Source organism: Zingiber officinale, chromosome 3B (genome assembly GCF_018446385.1).
Source record: "Zingiber officinale cultivar Zhangliang chromosome 3B, Zo_v1.1, whole genome shotgun sequence".
NCBI classification, from domain to species: Eukaryota; Viridiplantae; Streptophyta; class Magnoliopsida; order Zingiberales; family Zingiberaceae; genus Zingiber; species Zingiber officinale.
This window is the reverse complement of record NC_055991.1, coordinates 120,091,746-120,117,839: the sequence shown is the minus strand read 5'-3', so window position 1 is coordinate 120,117,839 and position 26,094 is coordinate 120,091,746. Positions and strand designations below refer to the sequence as shown.

Below are 26,094 nucleotides of genomic sequence, written 5' to 3'. Positions count from 1 at the left end.
TTTCTTCTTTCTTTAACTCGCCGTTGCTGTCGATATGTATTGCATAACCATTTTTTAAGATTAGAAATATATCGAAATCAATTTTGAAATATACCTCCATTTTCTTTTTCCAATGTGCAAAGTCTCCCTCGAACTTCAGCGGATAGATGCTTGTTCTGACCATCAGCTTCTATGCTTCGGTCGGTGGTTAGTTCTTCTGAAGCAATTGAGCTCTAATACCAATTGTAGGTCCCTTACAGTCGGTAAAAGGGGGGTGAATTGCCCTGCCAATAAAACAACAAATACCTTTCTCAAACTATTGGACTTTCAAATAATTACATACTTAAAAAATTAATAATCGAATTAAGAGGAGTATGAGACAAACAATTTACTTGGTTAGCAATTAGAGGATTACTACTCCAAGGAAAATGAGCTTACTATAAAGATCTCCTTCTTGAATAAAAGGTCGGAGGCGGAGAAGCCTTGTACACGTAAATAAAGCTTGGAAGTGAAAAACAGAAAGAGATTCGAAGTACAAAGTGTGTTATTTCAAATGGAGAAGACTAGGGCTTTATTTATAACCCACTGGTCGAAACTGACCGTTTGTTGGCTGTTAGGATGTATACTAAAAGTCTAGCTTTTTGTATGAACATTTATTTTAAAATGAGAATCACATTGCTCAAATGTCTGCATTTAGTAAAATACAGTTACCCATTTAATTTATATTGTATATAATACTGTAGGACCGTTGCGGCCGGCTAGAAGGGAGGTTGGATAGCCCTATAAATACAAAAACAAAAACCAACCCTTCTCGTCCTCTTAAGCTAACACTTGCATAAATAGATAAATATAAAATAACTCAGAAAAGTAAAAAGGCACACTGAGATTTACTTGATTACAACCGGGGAGGTTGTTAATCCAAGGAAAGCGTAGCACTAGTATCTCCTTCAGGCGGAAAAGCCTTTTACAGCAATGAAGCGCACAACAGAAGCTAAACTACAGAAAAAGCTCACAAGTGTAGAAAGAATGCTTGAGTTCTTAATTGATGAAAAACTTCTGGACCAAGGCTATATTTATAGCCTTGGTCGGGGCGCCCTGGGGGGATAAATTTTATCCCCCAACGTTCAGATCGAGTCAAAACTTGATCTGGTCAAAAGTCAACTCCGGGCGCCCCGATACGCTCTGGGCGCCCCGGGCGGGAAAGTCAACCCCGTTGACTTTTTCAGCCCGGGTCTTCTGCTCCGGTTCCATTCGCCTCAGACCGAGTCTTTCGCTCGCTTGGGTGATCTCTGCCATCCGGAATAGGGCTCACTCGAACCCAACTTCCGATCTTCTCGAGCAAGCTTCCGCTCCGGCTTCTTGTCCCTTGGAATTGTTGCGTGGTTCCTTCTCGTCCGCCAGCGTACTCATCCGCAGTCTTCGTCCCTCAGTCGCACTCCGTGTTGACCTTCTCGCTAGCTGCGTCTCTTGCTCCTCGAGTAGTCTTCCGCTCCGGCTTCTCGTCCCTCGGAACCACCACACGCTTCCTTCTCGTCCATCGGTGTACTCTTCCGCAGCGCCTTGTCCCTCGGACGCACCGCGTGCCATCCTTCTCGCTAGCTGCGTCTTCCGCTCGACTACCTGTGCTCCTAAACTCCTGCACACTTAGACACAAGGTTAGAAAAATACAAGACCTAACTTAACTTGTTGATCACACCAAAACAACCTTGGGGTTCCAACAATCTCCCCCTTTTTGATGTGAGCAAGCCAAGTTAAGCTAGGGTAAAATAAACATGAAAATAAACTATCTAAATTTTGCAATTAAGTGCAAAAAGATAGAAAAATTAATTTTGTCTACCTCCCCCTAGACTTATACTTTTTCTTCTCCCCCTTTGATCACATAAAAAATTGGGGTTCCGAAAAATCTAAGGGTTGAAAAATTTCTAAATAAATTCTAAGTTAGAGAATTTGCAAAAAAAAAATTTCTAACTTAAATTTTGAATTTTCCAAAAAAAAAACTACGCACGAATTTTTTTTCTAAGTATAAAGATATTTTTTGAAAAAAAAAATTTAACTTAAAAAAAAATTAAGTAAGAAAATTTTCTAAAAGAAATTCTAAGTAAAAAATTTGAAAGAAAAATGTTTAAAAGACTTTTAAAGCATTATTAAATTTCCACCTTAATGCTTTTATCAGAAAGTTAATTAAACATTTTTATTTCAATATTTTGACTTCTAGGTCGTGGCGAGACACTATGCCTTCTTGGTTATTGGAGCAACAACCACTTCCTTAGACAAAGCCTCACAAAGAATTTCAGTGTTTAATTTTCTCGCTGAAAAGCTCTAAGTCTAATCAATAGTTTAATTTAAACAGGACTTAGGAACCCAATATAGGTTCCAACCTACTGGATTGATTAAAAATTTCTTAGGGACATATTTTCTAGAGATATTCCTAATTTGTCCCTGGTGATATCTATAATACCAATTCAAATTGTTTAATTTTCTAAAATTAGATGAGCATGCATGATTTTTCAAATTATCTACTTGAATTTTCAGATCTTTATTTTCTGATTTCAATTTCTCAGTTTCTAATTTTGATTTATCTAATTCTTCTAAGGGACATGACTTAGCTACAATCACTTTTAAATTTTTATTTTCATTTTCTAATTTGCAGCAATCTTTTGTTAAAAGTTTAACGAACTTAAACATTTTGTCGGGAGGAAGAGATCGTACCTGACTTACTTTGTCGATCTCGTTGTTCGTTTCTCCCCCTGAACTGCTGCTTTCTTTCGACGTGGTTCCCCCTTCATCGATGCTCATTTCGAAAGAGCTTGACTCGCAGTCGTTGTCTTGATGACTTACCATTAGAGCAAGTCCAGAGAATGACTCGACTTCCGACTCCGACGACGTATCGTCCCACGTCGCCTTTAGGGCCTTTCGCTTTTGGATAGGCTTCTTACCCTTTTCCTTGTCCTTGTTCTTCAGCTTGGGACAGTTGTCCTTGACGTGCACTTCTTCGTCGCAGTGGTAGCAACGGATCGTCCTTTTCTTTTTCCCTTGTGGATGGTTAGTAGATCTAGATTTATAAAGTTTCTTGAATCTTCTTACCATCATTACCATTTCTTCATCGTCGAGAGAAGATTCCGACTCAAGTTCGTCTCTCGAAGCTTTGAGGGCAACATTGTTCTTGGGCTCCTTCATTCCTGCACATCTTGACTCATGTACTTCAAATGTTGAAAAGAATTCTTCTAATGAAATTTTTTCTAAATCTTTCGAAATGTAAAAGGAATCTACTAGTGATGCCCATTTTGAATTTCTAGGAAAAGAATTCAGTGCGTACCTGAACGAATCTCAGTTACTTACCTTTTCTCCGAGATTCGAAAGTCCGGTAATGATTTCTTTTATTCTCGAGTGCAGATGCGCTACTGTCTCATCTTCCCCAAGTCGCAGGCTGGTGAGCTGATTGCGAAGCAGATCTCGTCTAGCAAGCTTGGCTTAGGAAGTTCCTTCGTGCAGCTCGAGAAACTTCTCCCAAAGTTCCTTCGCGGAGTTGTAGTTGCCGATTCTATTGACTTCTTGTGGCGGAAAAACGCTTAACAGATGGTATTCTGCTTTGTCGTTCGCCACGTATTCAGCCTGCTCCTTTTTTGTCCATTGATATTTTTCCTTGCCCTCTGGACCTACAAAGCCAAGTTCCATTGTTAAAATTAATTCAAAATCTGTTGTGAAAAATACCTGCATCAGTTTTTTCCAGGTAGCGAAATCCCCTTCGTATTTCGGCGGGTGGATGCTTGGTCCGACTATTATCTTTACTTCGATTGGCGGTTAGTCCTCCTGAAGCGCCTCGGCTCTGATACCACTTGTAGGACCGTTGCGGCCGGCTAGAAGGGGGTTGGATAGCCCTGTAAATACAAAAACAAAAACCAACCCTTCTCGTCTTCTTAAACTAACACTTGCATAAATAGATAAATAGAAAATAACTCAGAAAAGTAAAAAGGCACACCGAGATTTACTTGGTTACAACTGGGGAGGTTGTTAATTCAAGGAAAGCGTAGCACTAGTATCTCCTTCAGGTGGAGAAGCCTTTTATAGCAATGAAGCGCACAACAAAAGCTAAACTACAGAAAAAGCTCACAAGTGTAGAAAGAATGTTTGAGTTCTTAATTGATGAAAAGCTTCTGGACCAAGACTATATTTACAGCCTTGGTCGGGGCACCCCGAAGAGTTCCGGGTGCCCTGGGAGGTAAAAACTTTATCCCCCAACGTTCAGATCGAGTCAAAACTTGATCTGGTCAAAATTCAACTTCGGGCGCCCCGGTATGGTCCGAGCGCCCCGAGCGGGAAAGTCAACCCCGTTGACTTTTTTCAGCCCGGGTCTTCTGCTCCGGTTCCATTCGCCTCAGACTAAGTCTTTAACTCGCTTGGGTGATCTCTTCCATCCGGAATAAGGCTCACCCGAACCCAACTTCCGGTCTTCTCGAGCAGACTTCCGCTCCGGCTTCTCGTCCCTCGGAATCGCTGCATGGTTCCTTCTCATCCGCTAGCGTAATCATCCGCAGTTTCGTCCCTTAGTCGCACTCCGTGCCGACCTTCCCGCTAGCTGCGTCTCTTGCTCCTCGAGTAGTCTTCCGCTCCGGCTTCTCGTCCCTCAGAACCACCGCACGCTTCCTTTTCGTCCGCCGGTGTACTCTTCTGCAACACCTCGTCCCTCGGACGTACCGCATGCCGTTCTTCTCACTATCTGCGTCTTCCGCTCGACTACCTGTGCTCCTAAGCTCCTGGACACTTAGACACAAGGTTAAAAAAACACAGGACCAAACTTAACTTGTTGATCACACCAAAACAACCTTGGGGTTCCAACAAATACATGATGTGTGGTGTCACACAAAAGATCATGTTATCAGTTCCTTATAAATTATAAATAGTAGCTCACAGCCAAGATGGATTGGGGCAAACCATTGGAATGATTGTAGCGTAATTTGGTACTAGTTTATCTTGACTATAAAATTATACTAGTACACTATGTGTGTATTGAGTAGGACCATTTAAGGTTGTTCCTTTTATACTGACTGCATAAAAGAACATAACCTTTGTTATTATGGATGTGCGTACTCTTAATCCCGATATAATAACCAGCACATATACTTAGTATTTATATCTTTAATTTATCAATGGGTGAGATTTATTCGTTAAATCAATAAGTCCGATAAGTTGGGAAATAATATTATTTATATGGTGTGTTGTTGATTATAGAAGGAAACTGTGTTCTAGTTATCTAGGTTGATGATGTCCCTTTGAGGAGCTCATAAGGATTGTCATGTAAACTCTGCAGGTGGATTTAGTCCAACATGACAATGAAGTTGAGTGGTACTACTCTTGGAGCTAGATATTAATTAAGTGAGTTGTCAGTAACTCATTTAATTAATGGACATTCGATATCTTAAACACAGGGAGATTAATACACTCATGATAAGAAAGAGCCCATAATGTAATATAGGATTGATGCGCTAGTTCAATAATAACTCTTTAGTGGTAAGAGTTATTATTGATGAACTTAAGTTGGGTGTTCGGGTCGAACACAGGAAGCTCAAGCTCATCGGGAGGCCAAAATCAATTCCTCTTCTCAATCCCTGCTGTAGTCTCTATAACGCCTCGCGTTCACCCGTTTTGATTTCCCTTCTTACCCAAATGAGGGGTCGGCCACATCCTTGCTTGGTGCCCAAACAAGGGGTCAGCCAAGCCCTCTTGGTGCCCAAGATGTGGGCCAACCATACAAGAAGACAAAAGGAAGTTTTGTTGAAAATAAAATTTTGTTAAAATCTTTCCTTTTATAGCTTTCTACAATGTATTAAAAGAGAGATTTTAATTTTATTAAAATCTTTTCTTTTTTGTAGTTATCTACAATGGTTAAAAGAGAAATTTTAATTTTGTTAAAATCTTTTCTTTTTTTTGTAACCAACCATTATAGGAATAAAAGGAAGATTTTGTTTAAAACAAAATTTTGTTATAATCTTTCCTTTTATAGCTATTTACAATGATTTAAAAGAGAGATTTTAATTTTGTTAAAATCTTTCCTTTTTTTTAACCATCTACAATAGCAAATAAAAGGAAATTTTATTAAAAACTTTCCTTATTAGCCGCTAGCAATGATTATAAAAGAGGAGGAGGGAGGTGCCCAAAAATTAACACAACCTAAGGCTCCTCTTTTATTCTTTTGTGTGGCTGGCCCTTCTTCTATTGTCTTCTTTCCCTAAAGGCCGACGACATCCATCCTTTCTTCTTCATTAGGGCCGGCACCCCTTTGGAGAAGACTCTACCTTGGTGGCCTGTTGCTTGGAGGAGAAAAAGAAGAAGAAGGAGGCCTCTTTACTTTGTATTCTTTGGTGGCCGAAAGCTTGGAAAAGAAGGAGAGGGTTGGGTGTCTTCGTCTTAGTAGATCGTCACCCACACGACGTCCAAGGGGAGGAGAGGAATACAGTAGAAGATCAAGAGATCTTTAAGCTACAAAGAAAGGTATAACTAGTTAATTATTCAGCAGCGCAACTAGTTTAGTTTTTCTTTGTATGGATCCTGAAATACCAACACAAGAGGCTAGCGATTTTGTGTTTTGATTTTGTGCTTCGATTGAGGTCTCTTTAGTTAAACCTAGAGTTTACTGTGAGGAGTTTAAATATTCAATTTCTTTGAAAGGTTTTGTCTAGGAAGTGGTGGATGTTCCCATAACCAAGAAGGCCGAGTGCCTTGCCAACGACCTGGAAGTCAATCCTAGAAATAAATATTTAATCAACTTTTGTAATATGGTTTAACTTCTGATGAACACATGGGTTGAACTTGGATTAATAATGCTAAGTTTCGTTTGCAATTCAAGTTTAACTTCTGAAGATCACATGAGTTGAATTTGGATTAATAATGTTAAGCTTCGTTTGCAATCCAAGTTTAACTTATGAAAAACACATGGGTTGTTAGGAAAAGTTCTGTACTTGTATACATTTTTTATACAGGGGAAATAGAATAGAATTCTGAGTAGCACCCAACACTGACGTGGCACGGTCTGGGCGCTTAGACCCTCTCCGGGTGCCCCAGCATGGCAAATCTCATCTTCTCACAAATGGCTACACAATGGTCAAAGGATAATGTTTTATTCTTCTCTGGGCACCCGAACCAGCTCTGGGTGCCAGAATCATTGCCGACGTTGATCCGCAGCATCGATGTGTCGAGGAGGCACCCTTTCTGCACCAAGGTGGTTCGAGCACCCGGAGCAACTCTGGGTGTCTGGACAAGAGTCAACTCAGAGTTGACTGTTTGTCCGACCTTCTGCTCCGGCACCGTTTGCTTAGGTGATTTCATCCATCCAGAATTGGGTCACCCGAACTCATCTTCTGACCTTCTCAAGCAATCTTTCGCTCTGCCTTCTCGTCCCTAAGAAACTCCGCACGCTTCCTTCTCTTTCGCCAGGGTACTCTTCCGCAGCATCTCATCTCTCGGACGCACCGAACTCGTCAAATCCTTCTCGTGGCATCCTTCTCTCTATCTGCATTTTTCGCTCGACTTCTTGTACTCCTAAGTTCTTGCACACTTAGACACAAGGATCAAATCATAACAGGACCTAACCTGACTTGGTTGATCACATCAAAACTATCACTGGGTACTTACACTGGTCGCCACGTCCCACGCAACCATAAGAGAGACTCAAAATATGGAAAACCATACACTTCAAAGTATTCCGATTCCAAGTTATATCTATTAGTGCAGTTGACACTAATAATTGAACTTTGATTTTGATGAATGACAAATTGTTAAAGTTAGATTCTGTGTGATCTGATACTTTTACTAAGCATGGAAGAATTGACGAATCTAGAGGACCTGATAATAGGCTGAAACCCAGTTAAGTTTAAGGACCTTATAATTAGCACGAAGTCCAGATAGATCAAGGTGTGACCTAATATCTAGTTGGAAATTCATTTGAGTTTGCAGGACCTGATAACTGGCTGAAGTCCAGTTGAGTCTACGGACCTAACAAATAGTAGGAAGACCTGATGAGTCAAGAGGTAAGTCAAGTGACTGTAAATGGTAAGTAAAGGTAAGTCACTGAAGGAGAAAGATCCAATAAGGATGAGTCCCAGTGGGACTATATATACTGGTCCAACTTAGATCCATTTTGAAAATCTAGGTTGAGACTAAGATTAGATCCTGGTCTTGGTAAGACAGGACTAACTCATAAATATATATAAACTATTCATGCATATATTTCTTTAACTCTGTGTTGTAGAGACATACATAAATCTTTGAATTCTAGACACGTGGCAACTGACAGAGCTTAATTCTTAGTCAGGAGTCAAAGATATAGTGTCTGGAAGATTATTGTGTCGACCCAGTGATCCGAGGCTTTAGGTTGCTCTTTTGCACCTACAAGATACGTTAGTCCCAAACACTATCCTGCAGCACAAAGTTAGCACAATAAACATGATAAATGAAATATAGACAGTCTCCGGACTATCCGAGTCTGACTTCGGATTTCCATCCGGAAACCCTAGGTCGACCCGACGCCTACTGTTCCCTCTACGGGGAACGCGTCCTCACCTACTCCACTCAGGAGATTTACCTGTTGCCAGTCGATCCTCCAGATCGACTGGACTTTTGCTCAGCACTCGATGCTTTCGGACTTTCTGCTGGACATCCGCTTCCCCGGCTAGTCCAGTCTTTCACCTGGTTCGCGACACCAGGACTTTTCACCTAGGGTTACCACCCCCTAGGACTTTTTCCTGAAGCCATCGACCTGCCAAGACTTTCCGCATAGGGTTACCACCCCCTATGACCTAGGGTTACCGCCCCCTAGGGTTTTCCCTTTGCCTAACCGCAGCTAGGACTTTCTTGAAATCCTCAAGTAGACTTGTTAGACTACAAAACATCTTAACTTTGAATTCTTCGCCATTATCAAAACACGAGTTCGATCGTCAGATGCTTCCCGCACCAACAATCTCCCCCTGTTTGATTATGGCAACTCAAATTCAAAGTTAAGTAAACAAACGAATAGATAGACATTTTTAACACAGGCAAATCTGCTAAGTATAGATGAACAAGGTAACTAAAGCAAATTTGCCCTATATGCTCCCCCTTTACTTTGGCTCCCCCTTAACTTTTGCTCCCCCTTAATTTTTAACTTGAATTTTATGTTTATGTTTACATTTTTGCTACTCTCCCCCTTTGCCATAACTAAAAAATGAGCAATAATAGGTGTTTGAATGAGTTGTACACGATTTTATTAAGGTTAGCAATGTTCAACAGGGTTTGAAAGTTAAGGTCAATTGGAATAATATTTTAAGTTTTTAGGACAAGATTATTCATTTAAGTTCAGTTGGTCCTTAAGTCCAAGCACAAGTCATGTTCACTAGATTGATATATTAGGTATCAGAGCCATAGAGAACAAAACATTCTTAACTAAAAAATTGAGTATCTTTTGCCAACTGTCTAACCTTTAGTTACTTGCTGATTGTCTACAGGACAATAACTTTTACTAGGTTAGTCAAGTTAAGTTATTTTGGTCCAGATAGACTTGACTAGAGCTGGAGAACTTAACTTGATTAATGTTTATTGCATATTTAACGCCTAGACTCATATTGATGCACAGATATAAGCATTCTTGAGTCCAGGCTATACCCTATGCATCTCACGCCGTTCTATGTTTTTCAATCACAATCAAAGTAAACCTAGATGTTTGTGAGATGCTCTGGCTTAATTCTAGGGGAACATGATTTCTAGGGGAAAGTCTAGGCTAATTCCAAAATTTTGAACAATCTAACAAAAATTGGAGTTTTGAAAACTGGTTTTCCTAGAATTTGAAAAACAATAAAAGAAATAATGGTAATATATCTACTCTACCCAACACATTCCTATTTGCCTTCTGAGTCCACTGAACTCAAGTTCAGGTAAGGGTTTTGTAAAGATGTCAGCTAGGTTTGATTTGGACTCAACATGGTTGAGTGTAATTTCACCTTTAGCTACATGATCCCTTACAAAGTGGTGTTTTACCTCTATGTGTTTGGTCCTAGAATGGTGAATAGGGTTTTTGGTCAGATTAATCGAGCTGATATTATCAATAAAGATTTTAGTATTTTTATAGTCTAGTTGATAGTCTTTTAGTGTATGCATCATCCATAACAATTGAGATGCACATTCTCTTAGAGCTATGTATTCAGCTTCTGTAGTGGATAGAGCAACACAATGTTGCTTTCTGCTTGACCAACTTACTAGGGACTGACCTAGAATTTGGCAGCTACCACTTGTGCTTTTCCTATCTAACTTGCACCCAACATAGTCTGAATCAGAATAGCCATAAAGATCAAAGGTGCAAGTTCTTGGATACCAAAGTCCTACATTTAGAGTTCCTTTAATATACCAAGTATTCTTTTAACATATGTTAGGTGTGACTCTTTTGCACAGGATTGGTATCTAGCACACATACCTACTGCAAACAGTATGTCAGGTCGACTTGCAGTTAGATAAAGTAACTACCTATGGCACTCCTATAGTATTTTGGGTTTACAGGTTTTCCTTCAGGGTCAGAGTCAATGTTTACGTTGGTTGCCATTGGAGTGTTTATAATTTTTGAATTTTCCATGTTGAATTTTTTGATCAATTCTTTAGCATATTTGGTTTGATAAATGTAGATTCCATCTTTGGTTTGTTTTATTTGTAAGCCTAAAAAAAAGTTGAGTTCTCCAACCATGCTCATTTCAAATTCACTTTCCATTAATTTAACAAATTCTTTCAAAAATTTTGAATTAGTTGAACCAAAGATTATGTCATCAACATAGATTTGGGCTATAAAGATTTCTTTTTCTATAGTTTTTACGAGCAAGGTCGGATCGATTTGACCTTGATTAAAGTCTTTCGATATTAAGTAATTAGATAATCTTTCATACCATGCTCTAGGGGCTTGTTTTAGTCCATATAATGCCTTTTTTAATTTAAATACATGGTTAGGATAGTCTATGTCTTCAAACCCTGGGGGTTGGCCTACGTAGACCTCTTCCTTGATAAAACCATTTAAGAAGGCTGACTTAACGTCCATTTGGTATAACTTGAACCCTTTATTTGCTGCATAGGCTAATAACATTCTAATGGACTCGAGTCTAGCTACCGGAGCATAGGTTTCATCATAGTCTAAGCCTTCGACTTGACTAAACCCTTTGGCTACTAGCCTAGCTTTGTTTCTTATTATTTCACCGTGATCATCCAACTTGTTCCTAAAAACCCATTTGGTGTCTATTATTGATTTATCGATGGGTTTAGGTACAAGGTCCCAGACTTGGTTTCTCTCAAATTGTGCTAATTCTTCTTGCATTGCAATGATCCAGTCTGGGTCAGGAAGAGCTTCATCTATTGTTTTGGGTTCAATTTTGGAAATGAGGGCAATCTGACTAAGGTTTCTATGGGATGATCTAGTTCTGACTCCAAGGTTTGGGTCACCCAGAATTTGGTCAGGTGGGTGAGAAGTACTTACTCTAGTTGGTCTTGGTTGTGGTTCAGGTACTGGTTCTTCTGCCTCATTAGGATTAGGTTGGATTTCATCATCTTCTATAGCTCTTGGATGGATGTCAACATTGTCAGTTATATTAGGTAAATTGTTTTCTTCATCAAATATTACATTAGTTGTTTCTTCAACTTTCAAGGTGTTTTGATTATATACTCTAAAGGCTCTACTGGTTGAGGAGTATCCTAAAAATATCCCTTGGTTAGATTTGGGTGTAAATTTTCCTAAGTAATCTTTAGTATTTAAAATGTGAACTTTACAACCAAATACTTTTAAATAGTTTAGGTTGAGAATTTTATGATAGTAGAGTTCATACGGTGTTTTGTTGTGATATTTGTTTATTAAGATTCTGTTTTGAATATAATTTGCCGTATTTATTGCTTCAGCCCAAAATTGGTGACTTAACTTATATTCGTTTAACATTGTCCTAGCGGCTTCTTGTAGTGTTCTATTTTTACGTTCTACTAGTCCATTTTGTTGGGGGGTTCTAGGACATGAAAATTCATGTTGGTATCCATTTATTTTACAAAATTCGGTAAACCTATGATTTTCAAATTTTCCCACGTGATCACTTCTTATTCTTTTAATTTTAGTATCTTTTTCATTTTCCGTTAATTTGTAAAAGTTACTAAATATTTCATAGGTTTCATCTTTTGTTTTTAGGAATTTTACCCATGCATACCTGGAGTAGTCATCAATTATTACTAGGCAATATTGGTTCTTGCTTAGTGACTTGGCTCCATGTGAGTCAAATAGGTCAATATGAAGAAGTTCGAGTATGGTGTTGGTTCTTTCCAGATTGGTTGATTTGTGGATTGACTTGGTTTGTTTTCCTTTTTGACACGCATCACAGATTGAGTTTTCAATGAATTTTAATTTGGGCAAACCTCTAACTAGACCATTGTGACTCATTTTTGAAATGAGTCTAGTGTGAGTGTGACCCAGCCTTCTGTGCCACAGGTGAGTTTCCTCTTGTTGTATCAATAGACATTTTATTGAGGATAATGATAAGTCAATTGTGTAGATGTTATTCTTCCTAAGTCCCTTAAGTCTAATTTCAGGATTTTCGATGTTTTTAACTAAACATCCAGATTTGTCAAAATTGACTAGATATCCGCTGTCACATAATTGACTTATACTTAGTAAATTAAAATTAAAATTTTCAACCAATAAGACATTTCGAATAATGAAATCGGAACTAAGTTCAATATTACCTTTTCCGATTACTTTAAGTTTACCGTCGTTGCCGAATGCAACTGATCCTAACTTCTTGTACTTGAGTTTAGTAAACTTCAACCTATCTCCAGTCATATGTCTAGAGCATCCACTATCCAACATCCATTGTTCCAATTCCTACACATGAAGTAGTTTGAATCGGTTCTTAATGGATTTAAAGATAGCTTGATTGAAGTAGACTCCTAAGATTTTCTAGGTAATTCAGCAAGTACTTAAGCCTATGATATAATTTTGATCAGGATAAAGTTTTTAAAATAATTTTGAAATTTAAGTTTTTTAAAATAATTTTTGAAATTTAAGTTTTTAAAATATTTTTGAAATTTAAGTTTTTTTTAAAAATAATTTTTACTTTCTTAGTCATCTCACCCGATCTAAATTTTCAATCAGGGAATCCTGTAATTTTTGTGAGATGAATTATGGTTGATTTTTAGGGTAAGATTTAACTTTGTGTTGGATTCAGGTTTAGCTTTGGGTTCAACAAGTAGGCATTCTTTGGATAAACTTCTGGGCTATGGTGAGTCACAAGGAACTCATTAAATTAACCATGCCTTCGAGGTTTTCCAAATAGTCCTACCCATTGAACTTAATACTAATCCCTGGTCTAACTAGTTAGGATTCATTTAAGGGTAGCTTCGATCAGTTCCACTTGGCCAAATGCACCAGGTCGAAGCCATATCTTCCTAGACATGCGATGCCCAAGCTTCCCTAACGTACTATCATCCAAAAACTTCACCAGTACTGTGGTTCAAGTTAAACTTATCCCGTTTTAATCTAACCTTAATTACTCTGCCGAGTAATCTACTCTTGTTTTACCCATTTCGGGTAGATTAGGTTCAGTTACCCTGTCGGGTAGTACAGTTGGAGGTGCCAGCTAGTTTGGATCCTCCATCTATTTTTTAATTTTGAATTTATAATTTAATTTTGAATTTTCAATTTAATTTTGAATCTTGAATTTAGAATTTATAATTTATTTTTGAAATTTTAATTTAATTTCGAATTTTGAATTTTGAATTTATAATTTAATTTTGAATTTTTAATTTAATTTCGAATTTTGAATTTAGAATTTAAAATTTAATTTTGAATTTTTAATTTAATTTCGAATTTTGAATTTAGAATTTTAAGTCCAACTTGATTGACCAATTTAGACTTGGGGACCCATGCTTGGACTGATTTACTACTTTGTTTGTTTATTAGGGATAAATAAGATTTATATTTCTTTTTTACTTTTATATCCTAGCCCAGTTCTATTGTAGACGGCTCTTTGTGTCCCAAGAATTAGGTCCAGATTCTTGGAGCCCAAAGAAAACCGTTCTAAGGTATTTTTTAAGTCTTTTACCTGATTTTTTAAACTTGAATTTTCTTCCTCAAGTTGTTGAACTTGAGTTGAATCTTCAGTTTGAACTTGATCAGGTAAGTATTTTGAATTAGTTGCTCCTTTAAAAATAGCTACTTCTTTTAGAAGTGACTTTATTTTCAGATTTGATTTGACTAATTTGCGAAGTAAATAATTGACTAAATTATTAAGCCTAGGAATACTTACAGCGGAGTCTGGCCCTTCGGAAACGGATGCGGATCCGTGGCTTTGCTCGGAGTCGGCTTCTGATTCGCTCTCGGATTCGATGATCTGGTCTCGGGCCATCAATGCGAGTAAACTCGTTTGGTCGAGTTCGTCGTCTTCGTCCTCCGAAGAAGATTCGTCCCAGGTTGCCTTTAGGGCCTTCTTTCTTCTTTGCTTCTTGGCTTCCTTTTGGTTGGGGCAGTTGGCTTTTATATGCCCCTTCTGGTTGCACTCATAGCAAGTGACTTCGAATTTTACTTTTGAGTTCTGTTGGGCTTCCTTAGTTTGAACTGCGTTCTTCAGATCTTTCTTGTTAAAGCCCTTCTTCTTCTTGTAGAGCTTCTTTACAAGATTCACAAGTTCGCTGGTTAGTTCATCTTCTGAATCTTCTAAATCGGGTTCGTCTTCTGATTCCGATTCAATTTTTCGCCGTCATCTTGATTCCCGTGTTCGACTTGTTCCTGCAATCAAAGCAATACCTTTCTCGGATGGTTGTGCATTAGTTTGTTCATGGAGTTCAAATTCACTAAATAACTCGTCTAATTTTAAGGACGACAAATCCTTAGAGACTTTGTAGGCATCTACCATTGATGCCCACAATGTACTTCTAGAAAATGAGTTAAGTGCATACCTTATTATATCTCTGTTTTCTACCTTCTGCCCGATTCCATGAAGGGAATTCAGGATATCTTGAATTTGAGCATGTAAAGAACTTGCCGTCTCGCCTTCCTGCATTTTCAAATTGTATAGTTTATTAAGTAACAAATCACGCTTACTTACCTTTGTTTCCGAGGTGCCCTCGTGAAGTTCGATCAGTTTCTCCCATAGTTCCTTTACGGAGGAAAATGGACCGACTCTGTTGAGCTCTTCTTTGGTCAGACCGCACTGGATGGTGCAGGTGGCTTTGGCGTCGGCTTCCACTTTTTTGATAAATGCGGGCTCCCAGTTCTCACAGGATGTAGGCTTACTGTCTGTACCAGTTGGTAGTTGCAGTCCTGTTTTGACGATCATCCAGGTGTCGAACTGGATCTTCATATATATCTCCATTCGCCCCTTCCAATATCCGAAGTCTTCTCCGGAAAATAGTGGGGGACGAACGGTGCTATATCCTTCTTGTTGGGCCATTTAGATCTACAAAAACAGAAACAACAAGATCTATTCCAAGACTAAGTCTTGGATTAGTAATGCGAGAGGAAGGAAGAAAAAATAACAGGCTCAAGTGGTATTGACCAACTTTGAGCAGAAAATCGATTCGTGAAAAGAAATTAGAATATAGCTATGAGGCTAGATTCTAATCGACCAAAAAAAATGAAAATACCACGTGAAAATTGTTTTGAATAGTGGTTACACTGATTCAAAACGACCCCGCTCTGATACCAATTGTTGGATCGAGACGCGCTAGAGGGGGGGGTGAATAACGCTCGTGGCTATTTTGTTCGATTATCGGAATCGTAAGAATTATCGGAGTAATTAAGCAGCGGAATAAAACAAAACAAGCACACAGAGACAGGAGGATTTTTACTTCATTCGGAGCCTTGATCGACTCCTACTCGAAGGCCCGCGATCCTTGATCGCTTCCGGTGGGCAACAACTATAAGCTCGATAAAATGATTACAAGATGAAGTACAAGTAAATGGAAAAACTAGTTATACCGACGACAACAGTAGAATTTTGAAGCTTCGGGTCGTTGGAGACTTGTGGCAGCACTTCCGGGCGTCTTTCGGAGCAGCACGTTGAAGAGAGAAGACTTGGAATGCGTTGTTCTGAAGTGCTGGTCGAAACCCCCTTATAAAGGGTGTTCAAGGCGCCTCCATGCTGCCTGGTCTTCCGCGTAGATCAAAACTGACCTGGTCGAATTTCATCCATTCAAGGCGCCTTATATCCCTCTCAAGGCGCCTTCCAAGGCGCCTCCAGTGGTGCTTCGAAGCCAGCTCAGCTTTTGCACCCGAGGCGCCTCCAAGCTCCATGGAGGCGCCTCGGACACTGTTCATTCGAGGCTTTAGGTTGCTCTTTTGCACCTGCAAGATACGTTAGTCCCAAACACTATCCTGCAGCACAAAGTTAGCACAATAAACATGATAAATGAAATATAGACAGTCTCCGGACTATCCGAGTCTGACTTCGGATTTCCATCCGGAAATCCTAGGTCGACCCGACGCTTACTGTTCCCTCTACGGGGAACGCGTCCTCACCTACTCCACTCAGGAGATTTACCTGTTGCCAGTCGATCCTCCAGATCGACTGGACTTTTGCTCAGCACTCGATGCTTCCGGACTTTCTGCTGGACATCCGCTTCCCCGGCTAGTCTAGTCTTTCACCTGGTTCACGACACCAGGACTTTTCACCTAGGGTTACCACCCCCTAGGACTTTTGCCTGAAGCCATCGACCTGCCAAGACTTTCCGCATAGGGTTACCACCCCCTATGACCTAGGGTTACTGCCCCCTAGGGTTTTCCCTTTGCCTAACCGCAGCTAGGACTTTCCTGAAATCCTCAAGTAGACTTGTTAGACTACAAAACATCTTAACTTTGAATTCTTTGCCATTATCAAAACACGAGTTCGATCGTCGGATGCTTCCCGCACCAACAATCTCCAATCAAAGGAAATTTAATTCAATCAAGAATTAAAACCTTCCTAATTTGTTTCCGGAAATTTATAAAAATTTCTCCAATAATTTAATCCCTTCATGATTGGTTTATAAAAAGGAAATTTAATAAATTAAAATCTTTCTTTTAAACATGTGGATAAAAAGAAAATTATCTCTAAAAATTAAAATCTCTTTTAATCTACAAATAAGGAAAGATATCAAATCTTTTCTTAATTTTTGTAGAAACTAATAAAAGAGAATTATTAATTTTTTAAACTTTCTTTTAAATCATGAACATGGTTAAAAAGGAAAGTTTTTATCAAAATTAAAATCAACCTTTTAATCTACAAATAAGGAAAGAGATTTAGCTCTTCTCTTAATCTTTTGTAGAATCTTATAAAAGGAAAGATTTAAATTTTTAAACTCTCTTTTAAAACATGTTATCCACATAAGAAAAATTTTAAAAATAAAAATCCTTTTATTTTAATTTGGGCCGGCCACACCAAACTTGAACCCAAGCTAGGGCCGGCCACCTTGAAGCACCCATAAACCATACTTTGGCCGGCCCTAGCTTGGTCTCCAAGCTAGCTTGGCCGACCCCTATGGGATGGGTAAGAAGGTGGGTATAGGTGGGTATAGTACTCTATAATTAAGAGGCTACGATAGGGACCGAGAGGAGGAATTGGTTTTGGTCTCCCGATAGAATTAAGCATCCCGTGTTCACCCCGAACACACAACTTAATTTTATCAATAATAATTCATTCCACTAGAGAACTATTATTGAACTACCGCACCAATCCCAAATTACATTTTGGGCTCCTTCTTATTATGAGTGTGTTAGTCTCCCTGTGTTTAAGATAACAAATGTCCACTAATTAAGTAAGTTACTGACAACTCACTTAATTAATATATAGCTCCAAGAGTAGTACCACTCAACTTCATCGTCATGTCGGACTAAGTCCACCTGCAGGGTTTAACATGACAATCCTTATGAGCTCCTCTTGGGGACATTCTCAACTTAGATCACTAGGACACAGTTTCCTTCTATAATCAACAACACACACTATAAGTGATATTATTTCCCAATTTATCGGGCTTATTGATTCATCGAACTAAATCTCACCCATTGATAAATTAAAGAAATAAATATCAAATATATGTGCTTGTTATTATATTAGGATTAAGAGCACACACTTCCATAATAACTGAGGTATTTGTTCCTTCATAAAGTCAGTATAAAAAGAACGACCTCAAATGGTCCTACTCAATACACTCTAAGTGTACTAGTGTAATTATATAGTTAAGATAAACTAATACCTAATTACACTACGACCTTCCAATGGTTTGTTCCTTTCCATCTTGGTCGTGAGCTACTGTTTATAATTTATAAGAAACCGATAACATGATCTTCTGTGTGTGACACCACACACCATGTTATCTACAATATAAATTAATTGAGCAACTACATTTATCATAAATATAGACATTTGACCAATGTGATTCTTATTTCTAGATAAATGTTTATACCAAAAGCTAGGCTTTTAGTATACATCCTAACACCCCATCCTTCACGCCTTGCCTTCAGGAGCTTCCTTCGGCCTCATCCTAGTTGTCGGATTCTCCTTGCCAAGTTACACTAGAACTTATCTTGCCAAGACCACATGCTTGGACTTACATCCTTTGCCAAGAACACACTTGGACTTTCCAATTGCCTAGCTCCTCACCAGGACTTTCTCCTTTGCCAAAATCACACTTGGACTTTCCAACTACCTGGCTCCTCACCAGGACTTTCCAATTGTCTGGCTCCTTACCAGGACTTTCTCCTGCCTAGCTCCTCACTAGGACTTTCCCGTTGCCTGGCTCCTCACCAGGACTTTCTCCTGCATAGCTCCTCACTAGGACTTTCCAAATGCCTAACATCCAGTTAAGACTTTCACAGTCAAGTCTCCTGTCAACCTTGACCTACTTGACTTGTATTTTCATCAACCTGGTCAACCCTTTGACTATCTCTATAACCGGACGATTGCTCTAGCAATCTCCTTATATTGTCAAACATCAAAACACAAATCCCGACTCAAGCTTGACTCAACTCAAGCTTAGTCAAACTGGTCAAAATTGACCTAGAGAAATTGCCCCAACATACCCAACTCCAGCCTTCTCCTCGAGCAGCCTTCCTCCACGGTTTCTCATCCCTTGGACCGCCGCACAAGTCCTTCTCGTCCACAGGTGTACTCTTCTACAGCATCTCATCCTTCGGATGCATCGAGCCCGTCGACTCCCTTCCCGTGCCATCCTTTTCACTAGCTGCGTCTTCAGCTCGACTTCTTGTGTTCTTAAGCTCCTGCACACTTAGACATAAGGATCAAACACACACAGGACCTAACTTAACTTGGTTGACCACATCAAAACTACCACGAGGTATTTACAATTTTAGTAGATTGACCAATCAATACGATTTAAGAGATTGTGGGTCTTATAGTAGGAGTCGTTGAAAGTTCCAAACTAAGTAAAATTAAAAATGTATTTATTTTTCGCTGTGCTTTATTTTCTTTTATTTCCTTGTGTACTTAGTTTTTATGAGTTTTTAAAATTGAAAAATGAAGAGTTTTAAAAATATGATTCACCTCCTCTCTTACATTCATTTTCGATCCTACAATATCCACTATTTTGCTGACAAGATGAGCATTCGTTATTATCAAGAATTGCTTATTATTTAAATTAAATAAAATTTTTATTGATAACCTTAATCAAGATTATAAAGAATAATTCTAAAGTAAGTCTAATGTTTTTTTAATAGTACAATATTGAATATATTTTGTAAGGGGCATATTTAAAATAATAAAAATTTTAAAATATCTATTTAACTTTAACATTTTTGAAACGACACATTTATTTTTCATCTTATCCTTTCATTTGTCTCCTCGGATGAATCTAGTGACTAGCGCATGAGGTGTTGACATCATGAGATATGAGGTTTGAATCTCAGCAAAGTCGAGGTAAATGTCTCCCTTATGTGTTAGTCATTATTTTAAAGGCTAGTAGCCATCCGTGATTTACTTCCTCCGTGTTGGTCCTGAGACAGGTTGACAGGAGCGCTAGAGGCAAACGTATTCATCTTTTGTCATCATTCGAATAACAATATTAGCATATTCTTTGTCACCATTCAAAGAATAATATTATTATGTTGCTGAATTTTAAAGAATAATATTATTATGCTGTATAATTTATTGAATACTAAACTAGTGCTGATTTAAAAAAAAATAGTATCATAATAGTATTATTTAAAAAAAAAAATAAGTATCATACTTGTGTTATTCTTTGAAATACAATATTGGAGTGGTATTAATCTTTAAAATCTAATACTACAGTAAGACGGTTAATGGATAAAGTAAAATAAAAAATAAATATGTCCGCCTCTTTAAAAAATTCAACAATTTTAATTGCATCTTGTTTTTTTTATTCATTATAAAATAATTAAAGAATAATTAAAAAAATGTATGTAGATTTATTTTTAACTATTTATGTTTGTACAATCGAATGGACGAAATGAGTTTTCCTTCCTTTCATCGTCAATCTGTCTCACTCAAACGGTCAAACCTCTCCCTCACTCGAATCTCTCTCGTGTCACCGCGAGATCGCTCGTGCTCGCAAATGAAACGACCTTGTAGCCATAGGCTGCCTCGTTCACTCACCGACGAGCAACTTGGGACTTTCACTTATAGGCAGCCAGTCTTGTTCACGGTCGCGACCTTAAGCTGAGTTTTCTGGGTTTTTTTTCCCTCTTTTATTTTCTTACTCTTTTTTTTCTTTCTTCCCTTAGGTTTTTTTTTCTACCTAGTATTCTTCTCCTTCTTCAATCTATAAAAATGAGCTTTAAAATAATTTTTAATATACAATAATGTATTTTAAGGTACTTATTAAACTGCAAATCAAAATGCAGCCCTTTTATTTTTATTTTAGATTATTCTTTTATTGATAGAGGAAAAAAGGGAGCATTTTGAGGATGTTTTTTCTTAATAAAAACGGAGGCATCTGGATATTAATCATTTTAAAGGGGTTTTTTAGATTTTTTTATTTATTTTTTTTTGAAAATTACCCAATTCCTACCAACCAAATAGGGATATAAATTGGAGGATTTGACCGGAGAGGATTGATTCGGAGCTTAGCAACTCGAAGAGTCGAAGCAAGATGGGATGCTCGTTCTCTGGTCTGAGCGCCTTGTATGATTCCGCCAACGCCGGTGCCGACGTCTGGATCAACGAGAACCGCTTCCGGATCGTGCGGCAGATCGGCGAGGGCGGTTTCGCCTTCGTCTTCCTCGTCAAGGAGGTCGTCCCCGAAGGCGCCTCTGGTCTCGCCGGAAAGAAGTCCAGCAATCCCACCCACATATCAGGTATTTCTTCCACCAGATCCGATCGGTCTGCGCGCGTTCCTGCCAACCGTCGATCCTGGATCTGGCATGTTTCGATTGGACTTCGGCTTCTTGGATCTGGCATTTTGCAATTGCGACTTGGGCTTGAGTTCCATTCGTTGTATTTCTGCGCCAAGATCGTTTTCTTTTGGATTTAGTTTGAAGAATTGCAAATATGCTGTTTCCAATCGATTTGTGTAGAAGGAACCCTTTGGCAACTTTTTTTTTCCTCGTTCCCTTTGATTTTACTTGAACGGTGATTTATTTGACCAGTTTACAAAGCAACTAATGCAATTAGATATCATTGTACGATCGGGTTGATCTCAATTTTTTAGCATTGTACGTTCGCGCTAAGATCGCCTTTTTGGATCTAGCGGGCAATTGCTAATAGAATAATTTAGAAGGAAACCTCTTTTGAACTTTCTGATTTGCTCTTGATTTTGCTTCAGCGGTGCTTTGGTTGGCCAATTAATAAAGCTACAAGATGGGACACATTTTTTTTATATATATTTTAATGTTTGGACTGATGCTATTTCTTGTTTGTGAATGTCATCAGATCATGGAACGTACGCGATGAAAAAAGTAATCATTCAAACACAGGAACAACTGGAGTTGGTTAAGCAGGAGATTCGTGTCTCTTCCCAGTTTAGCCATCCAAATTTGCTTCCCCTCCTAGATCATGCAATCATTCCAACTAAGGTACTTCTGTACAAGTTGGAGCAATTAGTATGAAAATGTGAGGAGCAGAGGGTTGGAAAAAGAGAACTCTACTTAACACAATGAAAAACGACTTAACATATATGGATATTAACTTGAGTCAACAACAGGATAAAACCCATTCAGCTGATTCAAGATAGTTAGGACTCATAGTTTGTTTGTTTGTTGTTGTTCTTATGAACAATTACTATTCAGTGTTTTGAAAATGATTCTTCATATATGATCAAACAGTAAACCCTTGGTTGGACTAACAAAATGTATTTAATATCATTATATGAAAAGCATTATGAGATAATTTGAAACATTGGTGTTCAATTGTGGAACATTAGATAGATTAAAAATATCTCTACGTTGCTATGGAATTGTTCTATCAGAAACAAACGATTCAATAATCTTCCATGGTCAAACTAGTTTGTCATTACCCAGTCATTTTCTCTGAGGCTTTTACTAGTTTGCAAATCATTTACAAAGTGAGAAGCTCATAAAAAGTCAATTATGGATAGTTTATGGTCATCATGCATAAATAATTATTAAATTGCACAGTTTAAATCACGCTGTTGCATTTGTTATCAATTTCAGAAAACTGAAATCTGAACCACCTAGAAAATTGCTGTTGATTTCAGCTGAAGAAATCTTTTACAAGCTATCATTTTCATATCCTAGAAGCTAAGGGTTCCTTTTTGTACTGGTTAAGGGAAGATCCGAGATTTTTAGATACACTCATGCTACTTTTCTTACATAGCATAACAATGATTGGATGTATTTTCATTTTTCAGGACAAGCAAGGTGGTTCTCTGAAACATGAAGCCTACTTGTTGTTCCCAGTTCATCTTGATGGAACCTTACTCGATATAGTTACAGTTATGCAATCAAAAAGGGAATTCTTTCCGACTCTTGCTGTTCTTCATATTTTCAGACAGGTACATGTTTTCCTTTTAAACTTGAATGCATATTCTTTCATTATGCATATGTGCAATTCATAAGCTAGCAAAGTACAAAAATTATTCTGCATTTGACTTGTTCAATTGCTTTCCACCAAATTTATCAATATTGCAAGTTGAAGTGCCTAGATGTAATCTCTGGTTCTTCTCTATTATTTGTATTATGAGGTTGTCATAATTTGTTTGAATATGCCACTCCTTTTCAATAGTGAAGATTGTGCAAATGGCGCTTGTTGCCTTTTCCTTATTCATTGTAAGGTCTGATGAAACAAATACATATTGTGTAAAAATAAATTAACCAAAACCCTAAACAGTTTCAAGTGAAAAAAACTATGGATAATGATCCTGATACCTAATCACAAAAAGGATATCCTTATCACTTATTTCCTTCTGAAAAGAAGTGATTCATCAGGGTGGGCATGTTTTGTAGAAAAAATTGTTATTGATAAAATATTTCTAAATCAGTTTAATGAATTAAAAACATCAGGATACACCCAATCAAACACATCATTATCATCATCATTAACCCATGTTTGTCCCAACTTTTTGGATGTGTATACATGAATCTTATCCCTCTGTGTATTTTTTTTTTTTTCCTTTAACTGGGCTAAAAATCTAGAAAGTCTTTCCGTAACACAGATCCGTAGATGGAAGTTAAAAGTTGGTGATGATATAGCTTTGGTAGTTGGCGTTAGGAAGAGGCAAGAGAGCACAATTAGGTTCTTCCCAAGTATGACTTGTCAATCTGGAGATGGGTTCATTTAAGGCATTGGTTCCAGACATCCATTTGTTTTTTCATTGTCTAGATCACTGCCAGTGTTACACTTTTCTTAATCTATCTAATTTCAAGTAAAGACAGTAGGATGACATGTAATCCATTGCCTACAGCTTTGCGCTGGTCTGAAGCACATGCACAGCTTTGATCCTCCATATGCTCATAATGATGTGAAACCAGGAAATGTTCTCATCACTCAAATTAAGGAACAACCTCCTGTTGCTATTTTAATGGATTTTGGAAGTGCTCGCCCTGCTAGAAAAGAAATCCGATCGAGGTCAGAGGCATTACAGCTACAGGTATGAGTTAATTTTCTTTTAAGGATATTTACTTGTAGGAGTTATCCAAATTATATTTTTAAATATATCTGAATTGTACCATAATATCTCCAAGAAGGAAGGACAAATATCAAAACATTATCATTAAAGATACCTAACCTAAACATTGTGTGTAAAGGTACTACATTTGCGGGTTTTGAATCATAAACTTCCTAGCAAACATGGCTTGCTACCATCACCAAGCTAGAGGTGATAGTAAAATAAAGAGAGAAAAAAAAAATCAAAATATTGATAGTTTCAAATGCACTTGTAGAGTGCACCTTTCAAGATCTTTCTCTTTTAGGCTTCACAATGAGGATGCTCAAGAAGGATCTTTTCTCTTCGTGTCTCCAATCAGAAATTTGCCAACCCTGACCCCTTGTTTATCACAAACTCAAGTTTTTGGACATGTTATTAACTCACCTATTTGTCATTTCCTGACAGGAATGGGCTACTGAGCACTGTTCGGCACCTTATCGAGCTCCGGAATTGTGGGACTGTCCAAGCCATGCTGATATTGATGAGAGGACAGATATTTGGTCTCTTGGATGTACTTTATACTCTATAATGTAAGAATTCTTTAACTTTGCTTATTATGTTCAGACATTATCAGTTATCTCATCATCATGGCTCCTTTTCCAAGTTTATGCCTTTTCATGGAATTTTCTTAAGAGATATTCACAGAAAATTTGTACCTTTCACCAGGCAATATTTCACATGATTTTAAGTGAAATGATACAAAATGCATACTATTCTACTATTACAAAAACTCGACAATATTTAAGGTACCTCTTTCTTGCCTTGATAGGTATGGATCATCACCTTTTGAGTATGTGCTAAGTGAATCAGGAGGCAGCATACAGTTAGCCATCATGAATGCACAAATAAAGTGGCCATCCACGACCAAACCACCATACCCAGACACTCTTCATCAGTTTGTAATATGGATGTTGCAACCCCAACCTGCCGTAAGGCCAAATATCGACAACATAATCATTCATGTGGACAAGCTCATATCAAAGTATTCAGCTTAAGATAAAAAGAAATTGATTTCTCTATTGTTCTTTGCAAATTTGTTCCTAGTTCATATAATGTATTGGTGATTGTTGCCTATGGACTATGAACAACCAACATTCAACCTTGTTGCTCCAAAATAAGTCTCAATTATAACTTTGTTTTATCTTCCATCAGAGCTGTAAAACACTGTAACTTGATGACTTGATACGTAGATGTATCCATCTTAAGTGCCATTTTACTACCATATTATTTTGAGATTATCCAAGTCTCTTGTGATATTATTCTATATATTAGCTTTTGTGATATTCAATCTAATAGCACCAAAATAAGTTATATATATTTTTTCTCAAAATTTCTCATAGATTCTTCTGTAAAATACTATGACACGTTATGTAGATATATCTAGTTGTATGTTGTTTACTATGATATTGCCTTAATGTTATATTTGAAGAGACTAGGGGCCAATTAATTGGCAGACATTAGCAAATATAGGAGCCTTGGGTGAGTGAATCCTACATTCCAGGCTACTACGCACGAGTAGGGGTGATGGGGTTCGATGGGGTTAAATCGATCATAGAAGTTAAAAGTTTGGTTCGATTAACTTAAATTTTTATTTAAAAATTTGATTATTTCAGTTAAATCAATTTGATTTAAATTTTAAAAATTTAAATTTGATTAAACTGATCAACCGATTGATAAGTTCAAATAGATTGTTTAACAATCAATTGCTCAATTGTTAATTCATTGCTGGAAAACATCAGAAGAAGATGATGAATTTTTTTTTAAATTAATTCATATTTTGTCAGTTACAACATTGTCTATACTAGACACTTGCTACAATATGCCTGAGCGGCTCCAATGGCAGTGACCATACTAACCGCGACACTACATCTAAGTGCGGCTCCAGATGCAACACGACCATCCTAACAACGTCCCCACATCTAAGTGCGGCGCCAGGGACAACACGACCATCCTAACGGTGGTGCCACATTTGAGCATGGCTCCAGGGGTAGTATAATCATCCTGACGGCGACACCACATCTGAGC

At 37.9% G+C, this 26,094-nt stretch overlaps 1 protein-coding gene across 1 annotated transcript; it reads left to right on the top strand.

Moving 5' to 3' along the window:
* Positions 1–21,002: 21,002 nt before the first annotated feature.
* LOC121967470 (probable serine/threonine-protein kinase DDB_G0291350) lies at positions 21,003–25,307 on the top strand. Its single transcript, XM_042517725.1, has 6 exons — positions 21,003–21,262; positions 21,837–21,979; positions 22,774–22,917; positions 23,827–24,012; positions 24,475–24,599; positions 24,839–25,307. The coding sequence occupies exons 1-6, from the start codon at positions 21,058–21,060 to the stop codon at positions 25,062–25,064; spliced, it is 1,029 nt and encodes a 342-aa protein (XP_042373659.1). The 5' UTR covers positions 21,003–21,057; the 3' UTR covers positions 25,065–25,307.
* The last annotated feature ends 787 nt before the right edge of the window (positions 25,308–26,094 follow it).

Coding starts and splice junctions, on each gene's coding strand:
- LOC121967470 (XM_042517725.1), top strand. CDS start 21,058: ATGGGATGCTCGTTCTCTGGTCTGAGCGCCTTGTATGATTCCGCCAAC. Junction 21,263..21,836: donor CAATCCCACCCACATATCAG/GTATTTCTTCCA, acceptor GAATGTCATCAG/ATCATGGAACGTACGCGATG. Junction 24,013..24,474: donor CAGAGGCATTACAGCTACAG/GTATGAGTTAAT, acceptor ATTTCCTGACAG/GAATGGGCTACTGAGCACTG.